The following is an 18,386-nucleotide window of genomic DNA, read 5'->3' as shown; positions in this document are numbered from 1 at the left end:
ATACCCTGTGGGCCAAGGTTATAGCCACCAAGAATGTTACCTTCTGGGATAACATAGGCAAGGGAATATCCCCAATATTCTCAAATGGAGGTTTTTGGAGAACCAAAAGTACTACATTTTAATCCCATGGCAGCAAAAGAGACCCTACATGTGGAGTCACATGTTGAACCCCCTGAAGGAAGGTACGAACTAAAGAGTGCATGGCTAGGGGTCGCTGTAAAAAGACTGCAAGGGCAGACACCTGGCCCTTGATGGTACTCAAGGCCAACTTCTGATCAACGCCCTGTTAAAGAAAGGTTAAGATCTGAGCCACAGAAAAGGATCGAGGATAAGCGCCAATCGACTCACACCAAGAAATGTACGCTTTCCACGTACAATGGTATTTCTTGCTGGAAGACAACTTCCTCGCCTTCACCATAGTAGGGATAACTGATCCAGTCAGACCTCTATCCCTCAGTACCTGGCTTTCAATAGCTAAGCCATTAAAAACAGCTACTGTAAAGCAGGATGATAAATCAGACCTTTGGACAATTGGTCTTCTCTGAGAGGAAGCCCCCAAGGGAAGTTTATGGCCTCCAGACTGATTGGAAGATCCTTGCTTTTGATTCCTCACAGAAATTGCGGCAGCCTAGGTAGAGGATGATACTGGCCTTACCGTGGCCCTTGGATGCCCAAAGGATCTGTCAGAGGAACCCGTGATCCCCGGTATTCTCCTGTGGAGCCGAACCTGCTAATGGAGCTGCATATAGGACTGTGCAGAAGGTGTGTACCACCAGAACCTGTATGCAGAATGGGAGAGAGAACTATATCTGTGTGACAGCAGCCGGTGAATCACGGCCTGTGGTTCCTGAAGTTTGTCCAGAGGAAGGACCACCCTGGTCAGAATTAGAATCAGACCTAGGTAAATCAATTCCCTGGAGAGGGATGGGGGACCTTAAGTAGTTCGGACATCACCTGAACCTTTACAGGAATTAAATCTGTACAAGGAGACTCAGGACCTACAAAACCTGAAAAGGACAAGCTTTGTCCCCCTTTCTGGGTACCCCCAAAATATACATTTTCTGGATCCCCTTAAAGCTCATGAAGGAGGTCCACGAGGCCAGAAACCAGCGAAGATGTCCCCCCCCACCCTAATAATGGGTTGTCTGCGGGTCTGGAGAAGCTTGCTTTATGCTTACCAGACCAAGGATGCTTGGAACCTCCTAGGGAAGATTTGAAAGATCTATTTCCCTTATTCTCCATCCCAGAAGCACAAAATAATTTTTTATGTGCTGGGAAGGAGGGCACCCGTCTGCAACAAAGCTCCTTTCCTTTCCTAGACAATGGCAAGAAGGTACTCTCCCCCCCCCTCCCCCGTGATACCCTTAATGATGTCATCCAGGGTAGCCCCAAAGGGCAGATCAATGAGAGCTTTCTTAGAGGCTTGGTCTTCCGACCGATTCTTAAGCCATAGCACACGCTTAATCACCACCGCTGAAACAAAGTTTGGACAGCACAGGATATGCAAAGCTGCATCACATATAAACTGCAGTCCATGGACCAACTGGTCCCCTAAATCAACATAAGCAGCAGGGACCTGATCACCCCATTCAGTTAGGGTTAGGGCCCTGCCACAAAAGCTTGACCCATTCATTTAAGGTCTGAGACACCAGAGCTGAGGCAAACACTGGCTGCAATATTGAACCAGCCATAGTAAACATGCTGCATGCCACAGCCTCCGCTTTCCTTTTAGCTGGGTCCTTAAAGGATGGGGATTCCTATACTGGGATCATGGTAGCTTTGTTCAACCTGGAAACAGGGGGGTCCACCACTGGTGGACTAGTCCACTTTTTTAAAAGTGACTCCTCAAAAGGGTAATTTACAGCAAAACTTTTGGGGACCACAAAGGGTAATTTTGGTTGTTTTTATTCCTTACAGGAAAACCTGTCAAAATAAGGCACATAAGTAAACACCTTTGGAGTGCGAGGTGACTTATGCGTACCAAATGACACAGCCACGCCCGTGGCTACATCAGCCGCATCCTCCATTTTTAAAGTCTCACGCACTGCAGTGATAAGTGCATTTACCAGCGCTTTCTAATTTGCTGCTGCGACCATGGAGGAATCATCCTCACTATCGGATGGATCTGGGGTGTGATATTAAGCCCCCCTGGACAGGGTTGGATGGGGAAAAAAGATCTAATTTCACACATTCGAGGCAGATGGTGAATCATTCCCCTAGTGGTATTGTATTCTTACAGTGGACAGCCTTCCCCACCGTCAGAAAACAATGATCAGTATTGCCAGCTATAGCCAGTGGCACTGATCATTCTGGAAAAATCTGACAGGCTGGTTGTACACAAGTTAATCTGTAGTCCAGTGGCTTACCAACAGGGGGGGGGGCAGTGCCACACATTGGGTGGGGGTGTCAGGCCGGCGCCGTTTAGGGGTGTCAGGCTGGCGCCACTTATTCAGTGGTTTTGCTTTCCTTTTCGAGTAGAGGGAGCTTTGACCTCAAGTAGCGGTGGCCTGCCGAGGGGAAATTAAACATACGGCGGCAGGCAGTGCCCGCTGGAACGCATTTCCAGCCCGATTTCCTGGTCCCTGTGGTTGGCATGCGTTCCACACTATAGAACCACATTTTCTTCATGCTTGGCACCCCAGCTAACACCCCAGAAACGTTTACATCCTGATTCCACTGTCACTAAGCGCATCATACCACACCTTCTTGTCCTAAAAACAAGCACCCCTGTGGTAAGTTTGCACACAGTGGTATTTCACTTATATTATTGCCAAACTGGGGGAGTTGTTCCAAATGAGGGGGTGCCAGATATAGTATTCGCCCCGGGTGTCAAATGCTCTAGGTATGCCCCTGCAGCAGACTAGCCTGCCATAGATGGATCGAAATTTCAATCCATGTATGGCCAGCTTAGATGTATTGGATACTCCAACAGTGAGATCTGCTATAATTCCTCACTCTGTATCTGCCCACCTGGGAGTTTTGGGTATTACCAATCATCTCTTTCTGGTTCTATTCTACATGTTGCCTGCCCCATAATAGAAATTTATTGAAACATATTACATGGAGAAAGAAAACCTCTCTTAATGACCAGAGCAGGGGTGTAGACCCAGGAACCCAGTTCAGAGATCTCACCGAGAGTCTTCAGACATTTAGATAATTTAACCCTGTAATCTATCAAAACCTGAAAAATCAGTTTTGGGTGGACTGACTCTTTAAGAATTAGTCAACATGCCTACTTATGCCAGAGAATTTTTCGTAAGTTGGTTGAAAACATTTTGCACATGGTCTATTCTGGGGAGCACATATTTTAAGTTGTTAGTGTCGAGCTTACCCGAACTTCATTTAACTTTTAAAATTATAATGTTTTACAATTAATAATGGTATTTAACTTTTACATAATAAATGCTTGCTGTACTATATTTGCAGTAATATATTACATTTGCACATATGCAGTTCGTTCATTCTTGTAGTGCCTAGCTGTATTTTACTGCATGTTATCAGTCAATCTTTCCAATCAACAAGTGCTGAGATAAATGGTTTGATTTACTAAAAAATAGGCTGTTCACTTTGCAAGGGAATGTTCCCTTAGCCGACTGATAAGGTGAACTCTACTGACTTTCAACATCTAATCGCATGCAAGCAAAAATATTGTTGTTTGTTTTTTTGTCACACATGATTGGGTTTTCTTTGCAAAGTGAATTTTCACCACCTCAACTCAAGCCAAAGAAAATTAACTTGCAAAATTTGTTTCATTAAATCAACTCCAGAATTTCAGGCGCACAAACTTGTCTGTTAAACTTGCTCTGATGCAGACTAACAAGCACATGCATTGTGCAGCACTATGAAGCAGGAAGCAGATCCTACATATATATTGAGCAAATCATCCCTATGTACTTAGAATTTTCCAAATTATGCACATTAAAGTACATTTAAGGACCACATTTTTTAGATTTTTGATAATGTAGGGAATGGGCAAAGCCCTGTACTTTGTATTTCTTGTTGTCAGTGTCCCGCTGGGGAGATTTTCCTTCACTTTCTGTTATGAAGACACAGCAATAAGTGAGGGGGATCTCTCCAAACAAAAGTTGTAACTAGAACAAGAGTCCCCATTAGAAGATTTTCTTTTTATTGCAGTTCTAGTGAAAACATAAGATTTTGGATTTGTCAGGGTTTTGTGTACAACAGAGCAGCTACCTCGCTGAGATCTATTGAAAGTCATTACTTGAGCCAATCTTTTGTAAAAAGATTTTGGATTATTCTGTGCTTTGAGTCCCTGTGAAAATGATCCCTGAGGTAAAAAAAAAGAAAGCCAATCTCCCCAGCAGGAACACAGACAGCATTTAAAACCCGAGAGAGGGTTTAAAAATTCCCTACTCTAGCCCAAATGCTTTTTTTTTTTTTTTTTTTTTTTTTTTTACATTAACAGCATTGATAGGAGCTAGTCACATACACAAAAAAAAAGAGATTAAAATTTCTCCTAATGTGATATGTATTGAAATAAACTGATCACAAAAGAGGAAAATGATTGGAAAAATTGTCATGGGCACAGTTACCTGTATTCGCAAATCGCTAGTGGATCAGTAAACTCATGGTAAAAATTTGCCAATTTTTACTGAATCCAGGTCCAAAAAAAGTATAATAAATAAAAAATAAGTGTATTACTACAGAATTTTATTGTTTCATGTCATAAAAATTGGATAAATACAAGAGTACATATGAAGGAGTTATAGAAACCACTGACAATTTACTTCTATAAATATTAAAGACTAATCATGTAGATATAATAACTGTAGTCCCCATACATGACAGAGAGGAACAGTGCCAGACATCTTTATATATCCAGAGGGGTTATAAAAGAGAAGATCAATGCAATACTGCTTCCAGACAATACAAAATATGCTATATTGACAACTATCAGGCCATATGGATGCCCACCAGCTCTAAGTAACCACCAGCTGCCCCAAACGTCCTACCAGAAAAGGGACCAGATCTGTCCATGGGGACATCTGCCCAAGGCCCCAGAAGGGAGCCTACGTGTCAGCATCCCGTCTAGGGAGATAAACACTAATTGGTCCCGGCATGTCATCTCAGGATTAAGTCAACACACAGCGCACACGAGCCAGGGTGGGCAAGCTAGCAATGTCACCTCCATGGTAGACCTCTCGCCCTCCCCTTCACCAGTCCACCCACTGCCACACGCCTCATATTAACCAGTGAAATTCACACAATGCTCCATGACATCACAACCCCTCCGGCTTAAAGATGGTCACCCAACTATCTTTCATGATCCTTATTTCCAACTGATGCCCTCATCTTCCAGCATCCTTCAGTGACATCCCGAGCAAGACACCCTTAGATACCTGTGTTCCTTGCTGCCCGTCCGCTCTGCTCCGAGGTAAGTCTCCGAATCTCATTCCTCTTCCAGTTTTCTATCCGCAGGATATCTGATCCAGATTTAAAATAGAGAGGTTTAGCCATCCTGATAAAATTATGACTAATGATTTAAAGTCCTTACCCCGATAATGCAGCTCTGCTCCTCTGATCTAGATTAACTTCTTTATGTTGGGGTCAACAGCTCGGGAAAAAAACACTGCACAAGGGTCTCTTTATCCAGATACATCTCTTTTTTCACACCAGCATTATTCTGAGAAGTCCTGCAACATATTTTAAAGACAAACACTTGAACTTCAAAGAACTTGAACACGACTGAACAGACAGAACAGGATAGATGCTGAAGCTAGACACCACCAGAGACTATAAAGACAGAGAGACAGACAGATAGGGAAAGAATGAGAGATCATTTGGTTCATTTTTAAGCTATTAGGAATCATATTTGTTTTTCACACATTATGCTTTTCGGGACTAGAATAAAAAAAAAACATTTATCTTATTTTTATAAGAATTTATATATATATATATATATATATATATATATATATATATATATATATATATATATATATATTTATTATTTACACAATACACATATCCATACACACTTGCATGCACACATTTTACCTATACATGCTTTCATAGTATATACACGCTATTACGGTAGCTGTAAATTGCCGACAAAATAATTATTTTCACCGTTCCAACTTGCCCCTTCCTAACGTCAAGGGTTTTATGAGAATTTGTTTTTTTAATTCATACTTGCCAAAGCCCTGACATGTTTCCCACAAAGGATGTGGTGTCTCATTTAAAAGCATAAACCGCCTGTGGTACCAGATCTGTCAGGAAAACACCCTCCCACTATGGGAATGTCTGTCTCAGAAAACCTGACACTTTCTCTTCCCTCACCTTGATCAGTGAAGACATTATTATTCTCGCATTTCGACCTATTTCGTATGTGCCACGAGCAAGTTGTTTAGTCTTGTATGTAAGTGACAAATTTTGATGTTTTTGTATTGCTGTATCTGGTGGTCTTAAAATAACACATCGAAAAAGTCAGATCATTCACCTAATGAATTTTATGAGTCACAGAACGGATCGGAGATCTGAAAAAGCATTACACTGAACATGACTGGCCTTAGGACAGAGATAAGGAGTTATCCATTGGATGTGACTGTGCTGCACATATTTTCTGAAGCAATGGTGATACCCAGGGCTAACTTCATATTCCATACTGTTAGCCAGAGCAGTAGTAAAGTAATCCACTACAGTATTTAGGTTGTACTTTGCACAAGCTCTTGAAGAATTTACTGTGCCGAAAGGCAAATATTCTAATTTTTATTCTGAACTGTAAACAGAAATTTTGATCAATGTGAATGTTCCATAATCGGTTCAAGTTAACCGTGGACCATGTCCTCGCTTCATTCATTTGGAAACAAGCAGTGTTTGAATATATGCAATCAGGATCACTGGATACTTCAGAATACATTGGGGTTTATTTACTAAAGGCAAATCCACTGTGCACTGCAAGTGTACTTGGAAGAGTAGACGCTGTAGACCTGAGGGGGACATGCATGGAAAATAAAAAAACAGCATTTTTGCTTGCATATGATTGGATGATAGAAATTAGCAGAGCTTCCCCTTATTTCAGAGCTTCCCCTCAGATCTACAGCAACTGCACTTCCAAGTGCACTGATAGTGCACAGTGGATTTGCCTTTAGTAAATCAACCTCTTAGTCTATTAAATGTGTGCATGCACTGTATCCTGCAGTCGTTTGGAGAACTAAGAAGCTTATGCTGTAAAATGGGAATATATAATTTAAAAACAACATAATATACAACATCTAGGAAATGTATAGTCCAGGTCCTGAAGTCATATTACACTTTCGAGCTTCCTTCTCCTTCCTATTCATAAAAAAAAAAAATTTGTTTACTGGTTTTAGCTGTGAAATAGTTTTCCATCTTAGTTCTGATGTTAACGTTGACAAGTGGGAGATGCAAAGTGAGGGCAAACAAGACTGTATTAACTTTTCTTGAGGAGGAGTCATTTCTTTTAGATGCTGTCTAATGCTGCCTAAACACACATGGCAATTTTCTGCCAATTTCAATCACTCTTGCCCAACTTAAAAAAAAAAAAACAAATAGCATTAAGGTAATCAACTCTCAAGAATTGTTTTATTTGCATAGTTTTTATCGAAACTGCCATGGATGGTGGAAGGTTGCTTTAATCAATAGCTTTTGTGCCTGTAAGTTGCTAAAAGACTGCCATGTGTATATGCAGCATTAAGATGACTCAGAAAAAAATGACTCAAAAGTTGCACAAGACAGAAAACTCTGGCAACCAAAAATCACTGTAGATAGAGACAAGCAGAATCTCTGCCATGCTTACTTGGGATTTATGGTTCCTTGCAGCTTTATGGTGGCCATAACTGGTCCAGTCCCACTGTTGCTTCTAAACGGCTGATGCCGTGCTCTGGCCACAATGGGCCATTTTTGAGCTATCCTCTGGAAAAATCAACAAGGACTCCCAAGCGCCAGAAGCATACTGAGGCTTGCATCCAGACATTTACCATTCGTGAGGAAATCTCAATGCAAGCAGGGACCAATTATTTCCACTTATATTTAGAAAAGGAAAAGTACAGAATAAGCCACATTGTCCATTGGCTTAGAATCAAGACAGTTAGCATATCCCTAAATAGAAGTTTGCTTTCTATGGTTTCATGGTCCAATTCACACCCCGGATTAGTCCCTTGTATCTTTACTGCCCTTGCAAAGAAACTTTCCTGACTCCGTTTCTAAATGCCTGATGATACATGCCTGATTTTGCCAGAATAAAATAGCCAAATCTATAAGATATAGTTAGCGGGAACCCTGCCATATCATCTGGAGCGCTTAAAAACAAATGAAAACATATGTGATAACAAATAAAGGTACTATACAACTGGATTTTTGCTCCCTCAAACCATATCAAAGCAGATAACAATCAAGTGTAAAAGTTGGGGGTGGAGGTAGTTCATATACACCTCAATTATCTTCAGATTGAGTTCAGACCAACCTTTCTTTCCAGATCACTGGAATATGTATGAGAAACTAAAAAAATAACAGTGATCCAATCCATTTTGTAAAATTAAGGACACTATTAAACTGGGTGAGGTTGAGAGATGAAGTAATAAAATAGAGACATCTACATAAGCATCTTATGAAGCGCTCTTAAAGAAATCTTGCAAAAAAATTGGGAGATGTTCATCACTATGAATATTTAAACACGGTTGTTGTCTGTTCACTGGCCCAGTTTCAAGTTTATTAAAAAATGTCTGTGAGCTTGCAAAAAAACAAAATACAATGCAGAAATGCATATACATGCCCATTTTTTTTTATATAGAGAGACTGTTAATAAAAAGAGGTACCCATACATATCTAGATACCAGAACCCGATATCAGCATTATCTGCGTGATTGAGCATCAGTCTTGGTGTAACTTGAATGCACACAACTTTATAAGATATACTAGTTTAAAAAAATCAAATAGACTGAGAAAGGAAAATTAGAGAAGGGTCCCAACTTTCTGCGCTAATGGCGCAAAGTTAATCCAGTACTTTACTTTGTATTAGAAACACTACTCAGAAACATAGGACAATGCATGTCAGAAGTCAAAAAGATATATTTCAAGGGTCTGCTTGTTCTTAAATTGTGCTTATCTAGTGACAGCTATACACTAGTCCTGGAAACTTGCGTGCGCTGGCACAAAAACCTACAAGCTTCAGTCAATAATTGCTGTAGAGTCAATCCCTATTCACCTCCTGCAGTGCGAGACAAATGGAGGGTTAACCAACTCCCAAGACAAGTCTCCTTTATGCCTTTGTATTAATCCCAATGTGATCTGTATTACTCAGCCTATTAACCCTGCAAGGGCCACACAGTGCAGGTGACAGTCATACTCCTGGTTCCATTGCGTGGGTCACAATGGTACTGAGATTTCCTGGTACTTGTGCTATACTTTTTAATCATGGCTGTCTTATTGTGTTTTATTGCAGAGAACGCAACTGATGATTATACTGACTGGGAGCAATTTGCATAAGGTAGGTAAATCTATCTGTCCACAGATAAAACTTTAAAAAAGCAGTGCTACTACTACAAAAATCCTATTTAGCAAAACATTACGAAACCCTTTTGTAATTGTCAGTGGAAGGAAACTGCTCGTTAAAAGTGCTTATCACTAGATTGGACTGATTAGACTATCTATCTATCATCTTCTATTCTAATTAAGTCATTCAAATATTCCTAAAACCCCATCAACAGGCATGCAATACAAGCATAAGATTGTTGCTGTAGCAGCTGGGGATGGTCAATTATTCAGGGACAAACTGTTTAGCACTAATAATTGGGGATGGTCTTTTGTCTGTCATTTGACTACTACTCCTCCTAGAGACTTCCATGTTAATCTTCTGCAAAGATAGTGCTCTGCTGGATGACATGCGGAGTGTGTTCTGATGCTAAGTGATGACTTACAATAACACCAAGAGTTTAATTAATCTTGTGTGCATGCACACTACACACAAATGCATGACTATTTTTTTTTTTGGTGTTCACTTACCGCATGTAAAAGTGTTTTATGCAGTATTTTTTTCTAAATGCTCATTAGCCCAGTATATTGGTGTGAGCTAGGTTGACTTAAAACAATGCATTGCTGATGATGTTCATTTTAGGCAGGCTTAGAAAAAGCATCAATCTGAAGTAATGCATTGCACCATTTGTTTTAAAATGTACCCTTTAGCTAGAGCACAGGGAAATAAAGTATGCCATCTTCCCTCATAAAACATTATAATGAGATAGATAGATAGATAGATAGATAGATAGATAGATAGATAGATAGATAGATAGATAGATAGATAGATAGATAGATAGATAGATAGATAGATAGATAGATAGATAGATAGATAGATAGAAAGAAAGAAAATGAAAAAGGAAAGGAAATAAATTAAAAACGTAATATAGGATTGCACACACGAACAAAGTTTATACAAATATCTAAGTAAAAAACTGTATAAGTAATTTATAAAATCATTTTACAAATATCTAACTAAAAAAACTGGATAAGTAATTTATAAAATAATTTAGACATTTTAAAAATAATTCTTGGCAAAAAAATCTAAATATAATATATAAAAAAAATCAGCATTAAAAGCTAGGTAAAAAGGTTTAAAATAAAATGAGTTTTGTTGAAAAGGGGCAATAACTCCTTGATTTCAGCTGGCATAATAAATGTTGTACCAACAACTATTAAAAGCAACATTTTAGGCACCTGCCATTATATTAATAAGTGACTCAGGTAATGGATAATAACTGTCTGGCCCCATTACACAGATCTCTATCAAATTCTTTAGCACAATGACAATGTACAGTGGGAAGTAATTAGCTAAGGGTAGGTGTTAATGACTGTGTACTCAAATCTCAATGCACATTACCTGAACTAAATGGGTAGCAAACTAGCACACTAATCAAGTAGATATGTGGAATGGGATGGTTATATCTGCAGGGATTGCCTTTCATGTGATAATATTGCACAAAGAGTTGCAGGCAAACCAATCTCTAAAAACTAAATTTTAGTGTAGACTAACAAGAAAAAAAGAGTCCTGCAAAACAGAGGGAAAAGCAGAAGTTACAACTATAAAATTGTGAAATTTGATACAGAGTAGCTATGTGAATTATTTAAATATCACAAAATGATAATTTGTTGATTTGAGTAGCTATATAGAAATCATAACTGTATAAATTATATTTTAAGGTACTCAAATGATTGTAGTTTATTTTTATACAAATTAAGTGGAGTTTTACCATTTTTTTTATATTGAGTTTATTGCAGAACTGTAAAAGTACATAAATCTTTTCTACAAATTATTTCTCCATATAGACAACAGAAAATTGTAATATTGAGAACTAATAGATATCCCTCATTTAACCATTTGTATACAATAATAAAAAAAAAAAAAGTCATTGTCAAATTGCATATACACACAACAGTAAATACATATAAAATCTAAGAAAAATTCTAAAGAAATGAAAATAAAAAAGAGAATTGAAGAAAACTGTCTATCACATACATAAAATATTTTTGTAATATATATTTATTGTCTGGATGATCAGAGGAGTCCAGCTTTATATGTGAGAAGGAACCAAATAAAATGATGTTATGGAATAGACTAAATTTAACATACAGGCAAAAAAAGAGTTGTTTAGCTAGAACAACTCTTTTTTTCATAGAAATTATTATTTTGCTATTATTTTCTAACTACCTTTTTAATAGCAGATAAGAAAAAAAAAGTATAAAAAATATGAGAGTTTGGGACATCCACATTGTAGTATAGGACACACTTAGTCACACCTCAAACGAAACTAGTAATTCAGGAGATGAAACCAACAATACAGCTATACATGCAGCTTAAAAAAAAAAAACAATACAAAAAAAGGTTTTAAATGGATAAGAAAGGACACTAAAGTTGTTAATTATGAGACCACTGGTAGAGCATGTGCCAGACATGGAGGAAGTGTCAAAACTCAGGTATGGATTGTAAGTGGTACCCAGTGCAAATTAAATCATTTGGATTGTTTGGTGATTTGTTATCACAGATCGCTTTGATCCATCAGTTTCACAAGAAAGATATTTTCAGATAAAAGCACTTTGTATTTCAAATGTGATGTGGGAAAGTACAGTTTAATTTGTGAAAAGCACTTCACCTAAATTTAAATTTAAATCGAAATTGCTCTAAATTTATTGAGCAATATTGGCTGAATCGTTAGCTTACTTGTCTAATAGGTAAGCATATTAGGAGTTTCTCAACCAATAATTCTTTCTGTATATCAAGATTGGTTTTATTGGGAGAATATCAGAACTAGGGAAGTAAACCTAAGGCCCTTCCTTTTAATTTTTTCATTATCATAATTATGTCTGTAAAAATGTTTCTGTAAGGATAGACCAAAATATAAAAGATTGTTTCATACATAGCATCTCAAGCTACCTGTACCAGAAAGACATATATCATGAACATAGAGAGAGGGAGATTTCCCTCTTTTACAGCAATAGACTTGCTATATGTGTTTATTATTACTATACAGGATTTATATAGCGTCAATCTAGGAGTCATATGAGTCAGAGGTCATACTCATCTAGAAAGGGTCATAACTTTTTTTGCAATGATCTTTAACACTGTATCCAAAACATCCACCGATTCATCATTGAGGAAAGCATTTGGCACATTAGGTTCAATTCACAAAGCTAACACACCAGGATAAGTATACTTGTTTCCAAAATAGTGGCAGTTATTTTCAGTTGAGTCCAATTGCATTTACATATGGTTAAAATTAAGATACTTATCCTTGTGGTTTAGCTTTATGATATGAGAACTTATAAAACTTTATAAGAAAGCAAAACCAACGCCAATATAGTCAACTATAATTAAAAAACGGTGGCATCATATCAATTTAGATGTAAGCTCTAATGAGCAGGGCCTTCTGAGTCCTCCTGTATTGAATTGTCCTGTAAATGTATTGTCTTCCCTCATATTGTAAAGCGCTGCGCAAACTGTTGGCGCTATATAAATCCTGTATAATAATAATAATGTCACATTTGTTTAAAGCCATTAATGTGCATCTTTAAAATCGATGGGATACATGTGGGAAAAATAAACTTAGATAAGTACAAGATCTCCTGAGCAGAAAGGTGACGTTTTTACAGGTCCCATTAGGGAATACCCTCAAATGCCGGTAATTGAGAAGATGTTGAGCCAATTACTTAGTATCATTGCTGCTGAGTAGTTTATTGCAGTCCTATTAACTTGTGCTTGTATACAGAGCTCCTACCTTGACTGAAAGAGCTACATCCCCCACTCCTGCCCCAAGGGGCTACAGCCTGAAGGGGGTAAAGAGAATAATTCAGAATATTCTCAACCAGATGTGATTCTGGAGGAGCAGGCTAACAGATCCCCCTATCTCTGTTTACCCAATTAGCACAGTATTAACACACCCTCAGTGATTGCAATTGACACCCAAACAAAAAGGTGTAATAGGATATTAGCTGGGGACACCTCACCCATTTTCCCCATGTTAAATAAATCCTTTTGTATCTCCCAGATCACTATGTGGAACCATTGTCTTAAGTCATTACCCCCCTGGTGAACATACTGTAAGGAGGGGCATTTGACTATCAATGGCTGTGACTGTGGCTTCAGACTTCGACCATTTTACACTATAAAACCTTAAAATGCATTAAGGACAATAGAAATTCCCCTATTAAAGTCTCATTATCTCCAGAAAAACCGAAAACTCTTCAGTGTAAACATTTAACAACTACATAGAAAAAAGTTAAACAACACTAAATAGCACTATATTTACCTCTGATGATGTCCATTTAGTGTGGTATTCATAATAAATACTTTTTACATGTCTCCCAGGTAACATGTAATATATGTATTTATATATATATATATATATATATATAGATAGATAGATAGATAGATAGATAGATAGATAGATAGATAGATAGATAGATAGATAGATAGATAGATATGTATATATATATATATATATATATATATATATATATATATATATATATATATAGATAGATAGATAGATAGATGTAAATGTAAATGTATCTATATATATCTATATAGATATATATGTTCATGAACGAATATTCATTACAAGCACTAGTACCCTAAAGACAACAAAACAATTTTTTTCTGGTAAAATCCACATTACTACCTTAAAACGTTACCCCACCTCAAGTTCTTGCAAAGTCTCCACCCAAAATTGAGGGGGAAGTGTACTGGGCAGTAACGGGGGAGGTGATGAGTGGGTGGAGATTTCCAGACAACCTTTGATTTAATTAGTTAGTGGCCTGGAGGGGGAGCTTTTAAAGCAAACATTGATCTTACCTGTACTCAGTAGGCTCAGAAGACTTCTTGGACATAGGATATAGTTTTGGAGAACATGGACTAATGATTCCTACTTTGTGGACCTTTTACATGGGAAGTTAAGCATCATCTCTGGTGTCTGTATTTTTCAGAAGAATCTAAAGGAGATTTGCTAACTGCTTTAAGATCTTGGTGAAGTCGAGGAGTCTGAACAAGGAGCTAACAGGTCTTCGCACACTAAGGCCTCCTAACACCCAAGCTTTGAAATGATGTCCTACATTAAACAACCACATTATGCCGTGAATGGGCTAACATTAGCCGGGACAGGAATGGATCTACTGCACTCGGCAGTGGGGTACCCAAGTAAGTACTATACCTTAGTATTGTATGCTATTATTTTTGTGTTGTAAGTTATTCAATCCTGTGTTGTTTTGAAATTCAAGTCTTAGTGAAGAATAATTTTAGATCAGATTATTTTTTGCTATAAATTGTTAACAAATTGAAGTACTTGTGATCTGTTTATTTGCAACAGTGCTGTGTTATATAGATGTATAGGTGTAGGATAGTTTTGACAGAAACAAAATAAGTTTACTAATAATGTACCAATGAAAAAAAATTATTTTAAACAAGGTAGCTCAATGTAAAGTTTTTTTTTGTACTTTTTTTTTCTTGTAGAATGTTAATCTAAAGGATTGGTCTGCTGAACAGCATTCTTTATCCTGTTACATCCATTTGATTTCTAGTTCTAAAGATGCATTGACTGCTATTTAGGAATAATTCAGAACTGTGTTACGCATTGGGGTTGGTTTACTAAAAATGTGGAGAGAAAAATCTGGTGCAGCTCTGCATAGAAACCAATCAGCTTACAGGTTTTTTTGTCAAAGCTTAATTGAACAAGTTGCAGTTAAAAGCCGATTGGCTACCATGCACAGATGCACCAGATTTTGCACTCTCTATTTTTAGTAAATCAACCCCATTATATTGAATAATAGGCCAGAAAGAAAAACTGAAACTTTCTTTCCTACATCATCTAGTAACCAATGTAGGAAAAAAAAATCAAAGACTGGATATTCAGTTCATCAGCATTATTCCTTGTTTAAATAAAGCTAATAATTCCTTAGGTAGCACACACCATTCGTGTTTATTTAAAAAGCATGAACTGACATGTGATTGAGTAACTCTGTTAGGTATTGGTTATTGAAACATTGCATTTCTGTATCTAAACTCTTTCCTTTTTAACCAATCTCAGCCACTCCAAGGAAACAAAGAAGAGAGAGAACGACTTTCACCAGGGCACAGCTTGATATTTTGGAAGCCTTATTTGCAAAAACCCGATACCCCGACATATTCATGAGGGAGGAGGTGGCCTTAAAGATAAATCTGCCAGAATCAAGAGTACAGGTAAGAAGTCAATAGCTTACATTATTATCACTGATATGTCAGTTTTGATGCCCCTGCAATTGCCACACATGGCAAGGAATTTAACTGCCGCTTAGATTGATGATGATTTTGTGTATAAAACAAGGCTGCAGAACTCAGAGAGAGAATAGAGAGCCCAGAGCTCCAATCTATGTTAGGGAGCCAGAAAACATGTCTATGCTCCATTGACACAAGCAGAACAAATTTCAGACACCAAATCAGATTTTTCGAGTACATTGGCTGTCTGGCTTCTTCGATCAGTCAAGCTCCAGTCTAAAATATTACAATTCTTGCCATATTTTGCCTGCTGTGGAGGTGGCTCCTTTCTGATCTGGAAAATGGCATGGGTTAAAACATCTCTATATTACCCTTTGATTTTTACATACAGTTAGTTGTAAGGAAAGCTTACAGTTTGCTGTGACTGATTTTTAAAAAAATGTTAAGACCCTTATTTTAAGAAAAAGTTTAACAAATGTGATGCAGCTAATCAAGTTAATCAGGTGTTGGTTTTTAAGTTGCATTAAATAAAAATAAATAAAAAATAATCTGCTCTTAAAAAGGGATAATACCGTCTTTTAGCATTTTCTCTAAGAAAAAAAAGTGTGTTATATTATGAAAATCAATAAACATAAAACATAGTGGTAGTACAACCCACAATTGTCAGGGGAAATAAATTATTCTCATGGAAAATAGAAATGCTTGCTTGCTTTCCCTTTATTATACAAACATAAAATCATTGAGATTTTTTATGTTCATATTTTTTTCATGGCTTATGTCTATATGGCTGGTGTTATGAATGATAAGAAGTCACGAGACCCTGCCGGGTTATGCTGTGGTGTAACTACATAGCATGTGTAAGGTGCAAGTACCCCAGGCCCCTTACACAATTTTGACTCCCTTTTATTTACCGGTTGTGTGCATACACATTTCTATGAAACAAATCAGATATTGTCTGTCCTTTACATCCTTTCGTTTCTGTTATTTCCCGGTTTAGCATTTTTTCTAATTATGGAAGTTCTCTTTTTGCAGATAACTTTTGCAGCATTCTTTAGGAATTATTTACATTTTTACAATGGTTGATATTTTTTTTTCTTAAAAGCAGAGTTCATATTTTTTTTTTTGTTAAATGTTTACACGGGGCATTTTAAGTTTTTTCATAAAATATCAGGAGAACCTTGTTTAGACTTTGCTCTAGAGCCCTATAGCCTATAGCCATACCCCTGACTATATATAGTCTTTGTTTAGATTTCATAAACTATTAGCTAAGAAAGACTAGGCCTGATGCAAACCCACACTGTGACTAGGCTCTAATGGAACGAGCCATTCCCTGACCTATGTACCACTAACAAATTCTTAGATAGTAAAGCTGAACCTGTATACTGAGTCATTACCTTGGAAAAATGTTGTGGTACTTGAGTTGTTTCCATGGGATTAAAGTAACGCATAGCCACTTATGCAAATGTTTCAGGAAATATATATTCTATCTAGTTTGTTAATCATATATGTTCATGCTTACATTTTACTTTCCAACTTGTAGGTTTGGTTTAAGAACAGACGGGCCAAATGTCGTCAACAGCAGCAGCAAAGCAGCGGACAGGCCAAACCTCGACCGGCCAAGAAGAAAACTTCCCCAGCAAGAGAGACTAACTCAGAAGCTAGCACAAATGGCCAATATAGTCCACCTCCACCTGGCACAGCAGTGACTCCCAGCTCCACAGCTAGTGCCACAGTCTCTATCTGGAGTCCAGCCTCCATATCACCAATTCCAGATCCTCTTTCTGCAGTCTCCACTCCTTGTATGCAGAGATCAGCTGGATATCCTATGACATACAGTCAAGCCCCGGCCTATACTCAGAGCTATGGTGGATCCTCATCTTATTTCACAGGCCTGGACTGCAGCTCTTACTTATCTCCAATGCACCCACAGCTCTCAGCTCCAGGTGCCACGCTGAGTCCTATTGCCACTCCCACCATGGGTAGTCATCTCAGCCAGTCCCCGGCATCTCTCTCTGCCCAGGGATATGGAACTTCCAGCCTTGGCTTTACATCGGTGGATTGCTTAGACTACAAAGACCAAACTTCCTCTTGGAAGCTTAATTTCAATGCCACTGACTGTCTTGATTATAAGGACCAAAGTTCATGGAAATTCCAGGTCTTGTGAATCAAGCTGAAGGCTCCAAAGCTTGATATTCACGAATATTAATCAACTAGATCCAATGGCATGGCTGAAGTTCAGCAGTGGGTAGATAACAAAACACATCAACTTCAAAAACTTCAGTGTCTATTTCTTGTTAGAAGGACACGCTGAAATGTTGTGCTTAGAAAAAAAAAAACTTCCACTTCTCCAAATATAAATCTAATTTTCTCTGAGGTTGATGGGTGTTGTCAGATCTGGGATATGAAAGCACTTCGGCTGAGGGTAAAAAGAACTTTCTGTCGTACCATAAAGCTGAGTCCAGTTTTGGATTTTGCCTTTGACTATGCATTGTGTACAAAAAACAACAACACCTACTCCAATGTCCTCTCATTAGTCATCAGTGTTTAGATTGGCAACTGTTGAAGAAAGATTTGCTGAATGCTACCAAACGTTGTAGAAAGGATCTAGATCTTTGGGATTTTGAAAAGCTACAATTACAATTAGCAAAATTCTGTTATGTCCACCTAG

General features: G+C 37.8%; 2 protein-coding genes across 2 annotated transcripts in view; one reads left to right on the top strand and one right to left on the bottom strand.

Annotated features, from left to right (window-relative positions):
• The window catches only part of LOC309559923 (homeobox protein Nkx-2.4-like), a gene marked incomplete at its 5' end in the record, with an annotated part of 227,368 nt that extends 221,775 nt beyond the window's left edge, over positions 1-5,593 (bottom strand). The window contains one exon of the mRNA XM_082263381.1: positions 5,361-5,593. Coding sequence (XP_082119507.1) covers positions 5,361-5,478 — 118 coding nt within the window. The remainder of the gene's footprint in view (positions 1-5,360) is intronic.
• Positions 5,594-9,422: 3,829 nt separating this feature from the next.
• Positions 9,423-18,016, top strand: LOC309559922 (homeobox protein otx5). Its single transcript, XM_082263379.1, has 4 exons — positions 9,423-9,469; positions 14,455-14,665; positions 15,552-15,703; positions 17,259-18,016. Exons 2-4 carry the CDS (start codon positions 14,569-14,571, stop codon positions 17,880-17,882), a joined length of 873 nt encoding a protein of 290 aa, XP_082119505.1. The 5' UTR covers positions 9,423-9,469; positions 14,455-14,568; the 3' UTR covers positions 17,883-18,016.
• Positions 18,017-18,386: the final 370 nt, after the last annotated feature.

The sequence above is a fragment of the Pelophylax lessonae genome (assembly GCF_965119305.1).
Source record: "Pelophylax lessonae genome assembly, chromosome: 7".
Lineage (NCBI taxonomy): Eukaryota > Metazoa > Chordata > Amphibia > Anura > Ranidae > Pelophylax > Pelophylax lessonae.
This window is presented reverse-complemented; position numbering and strand designations above follow the sequence as displayed.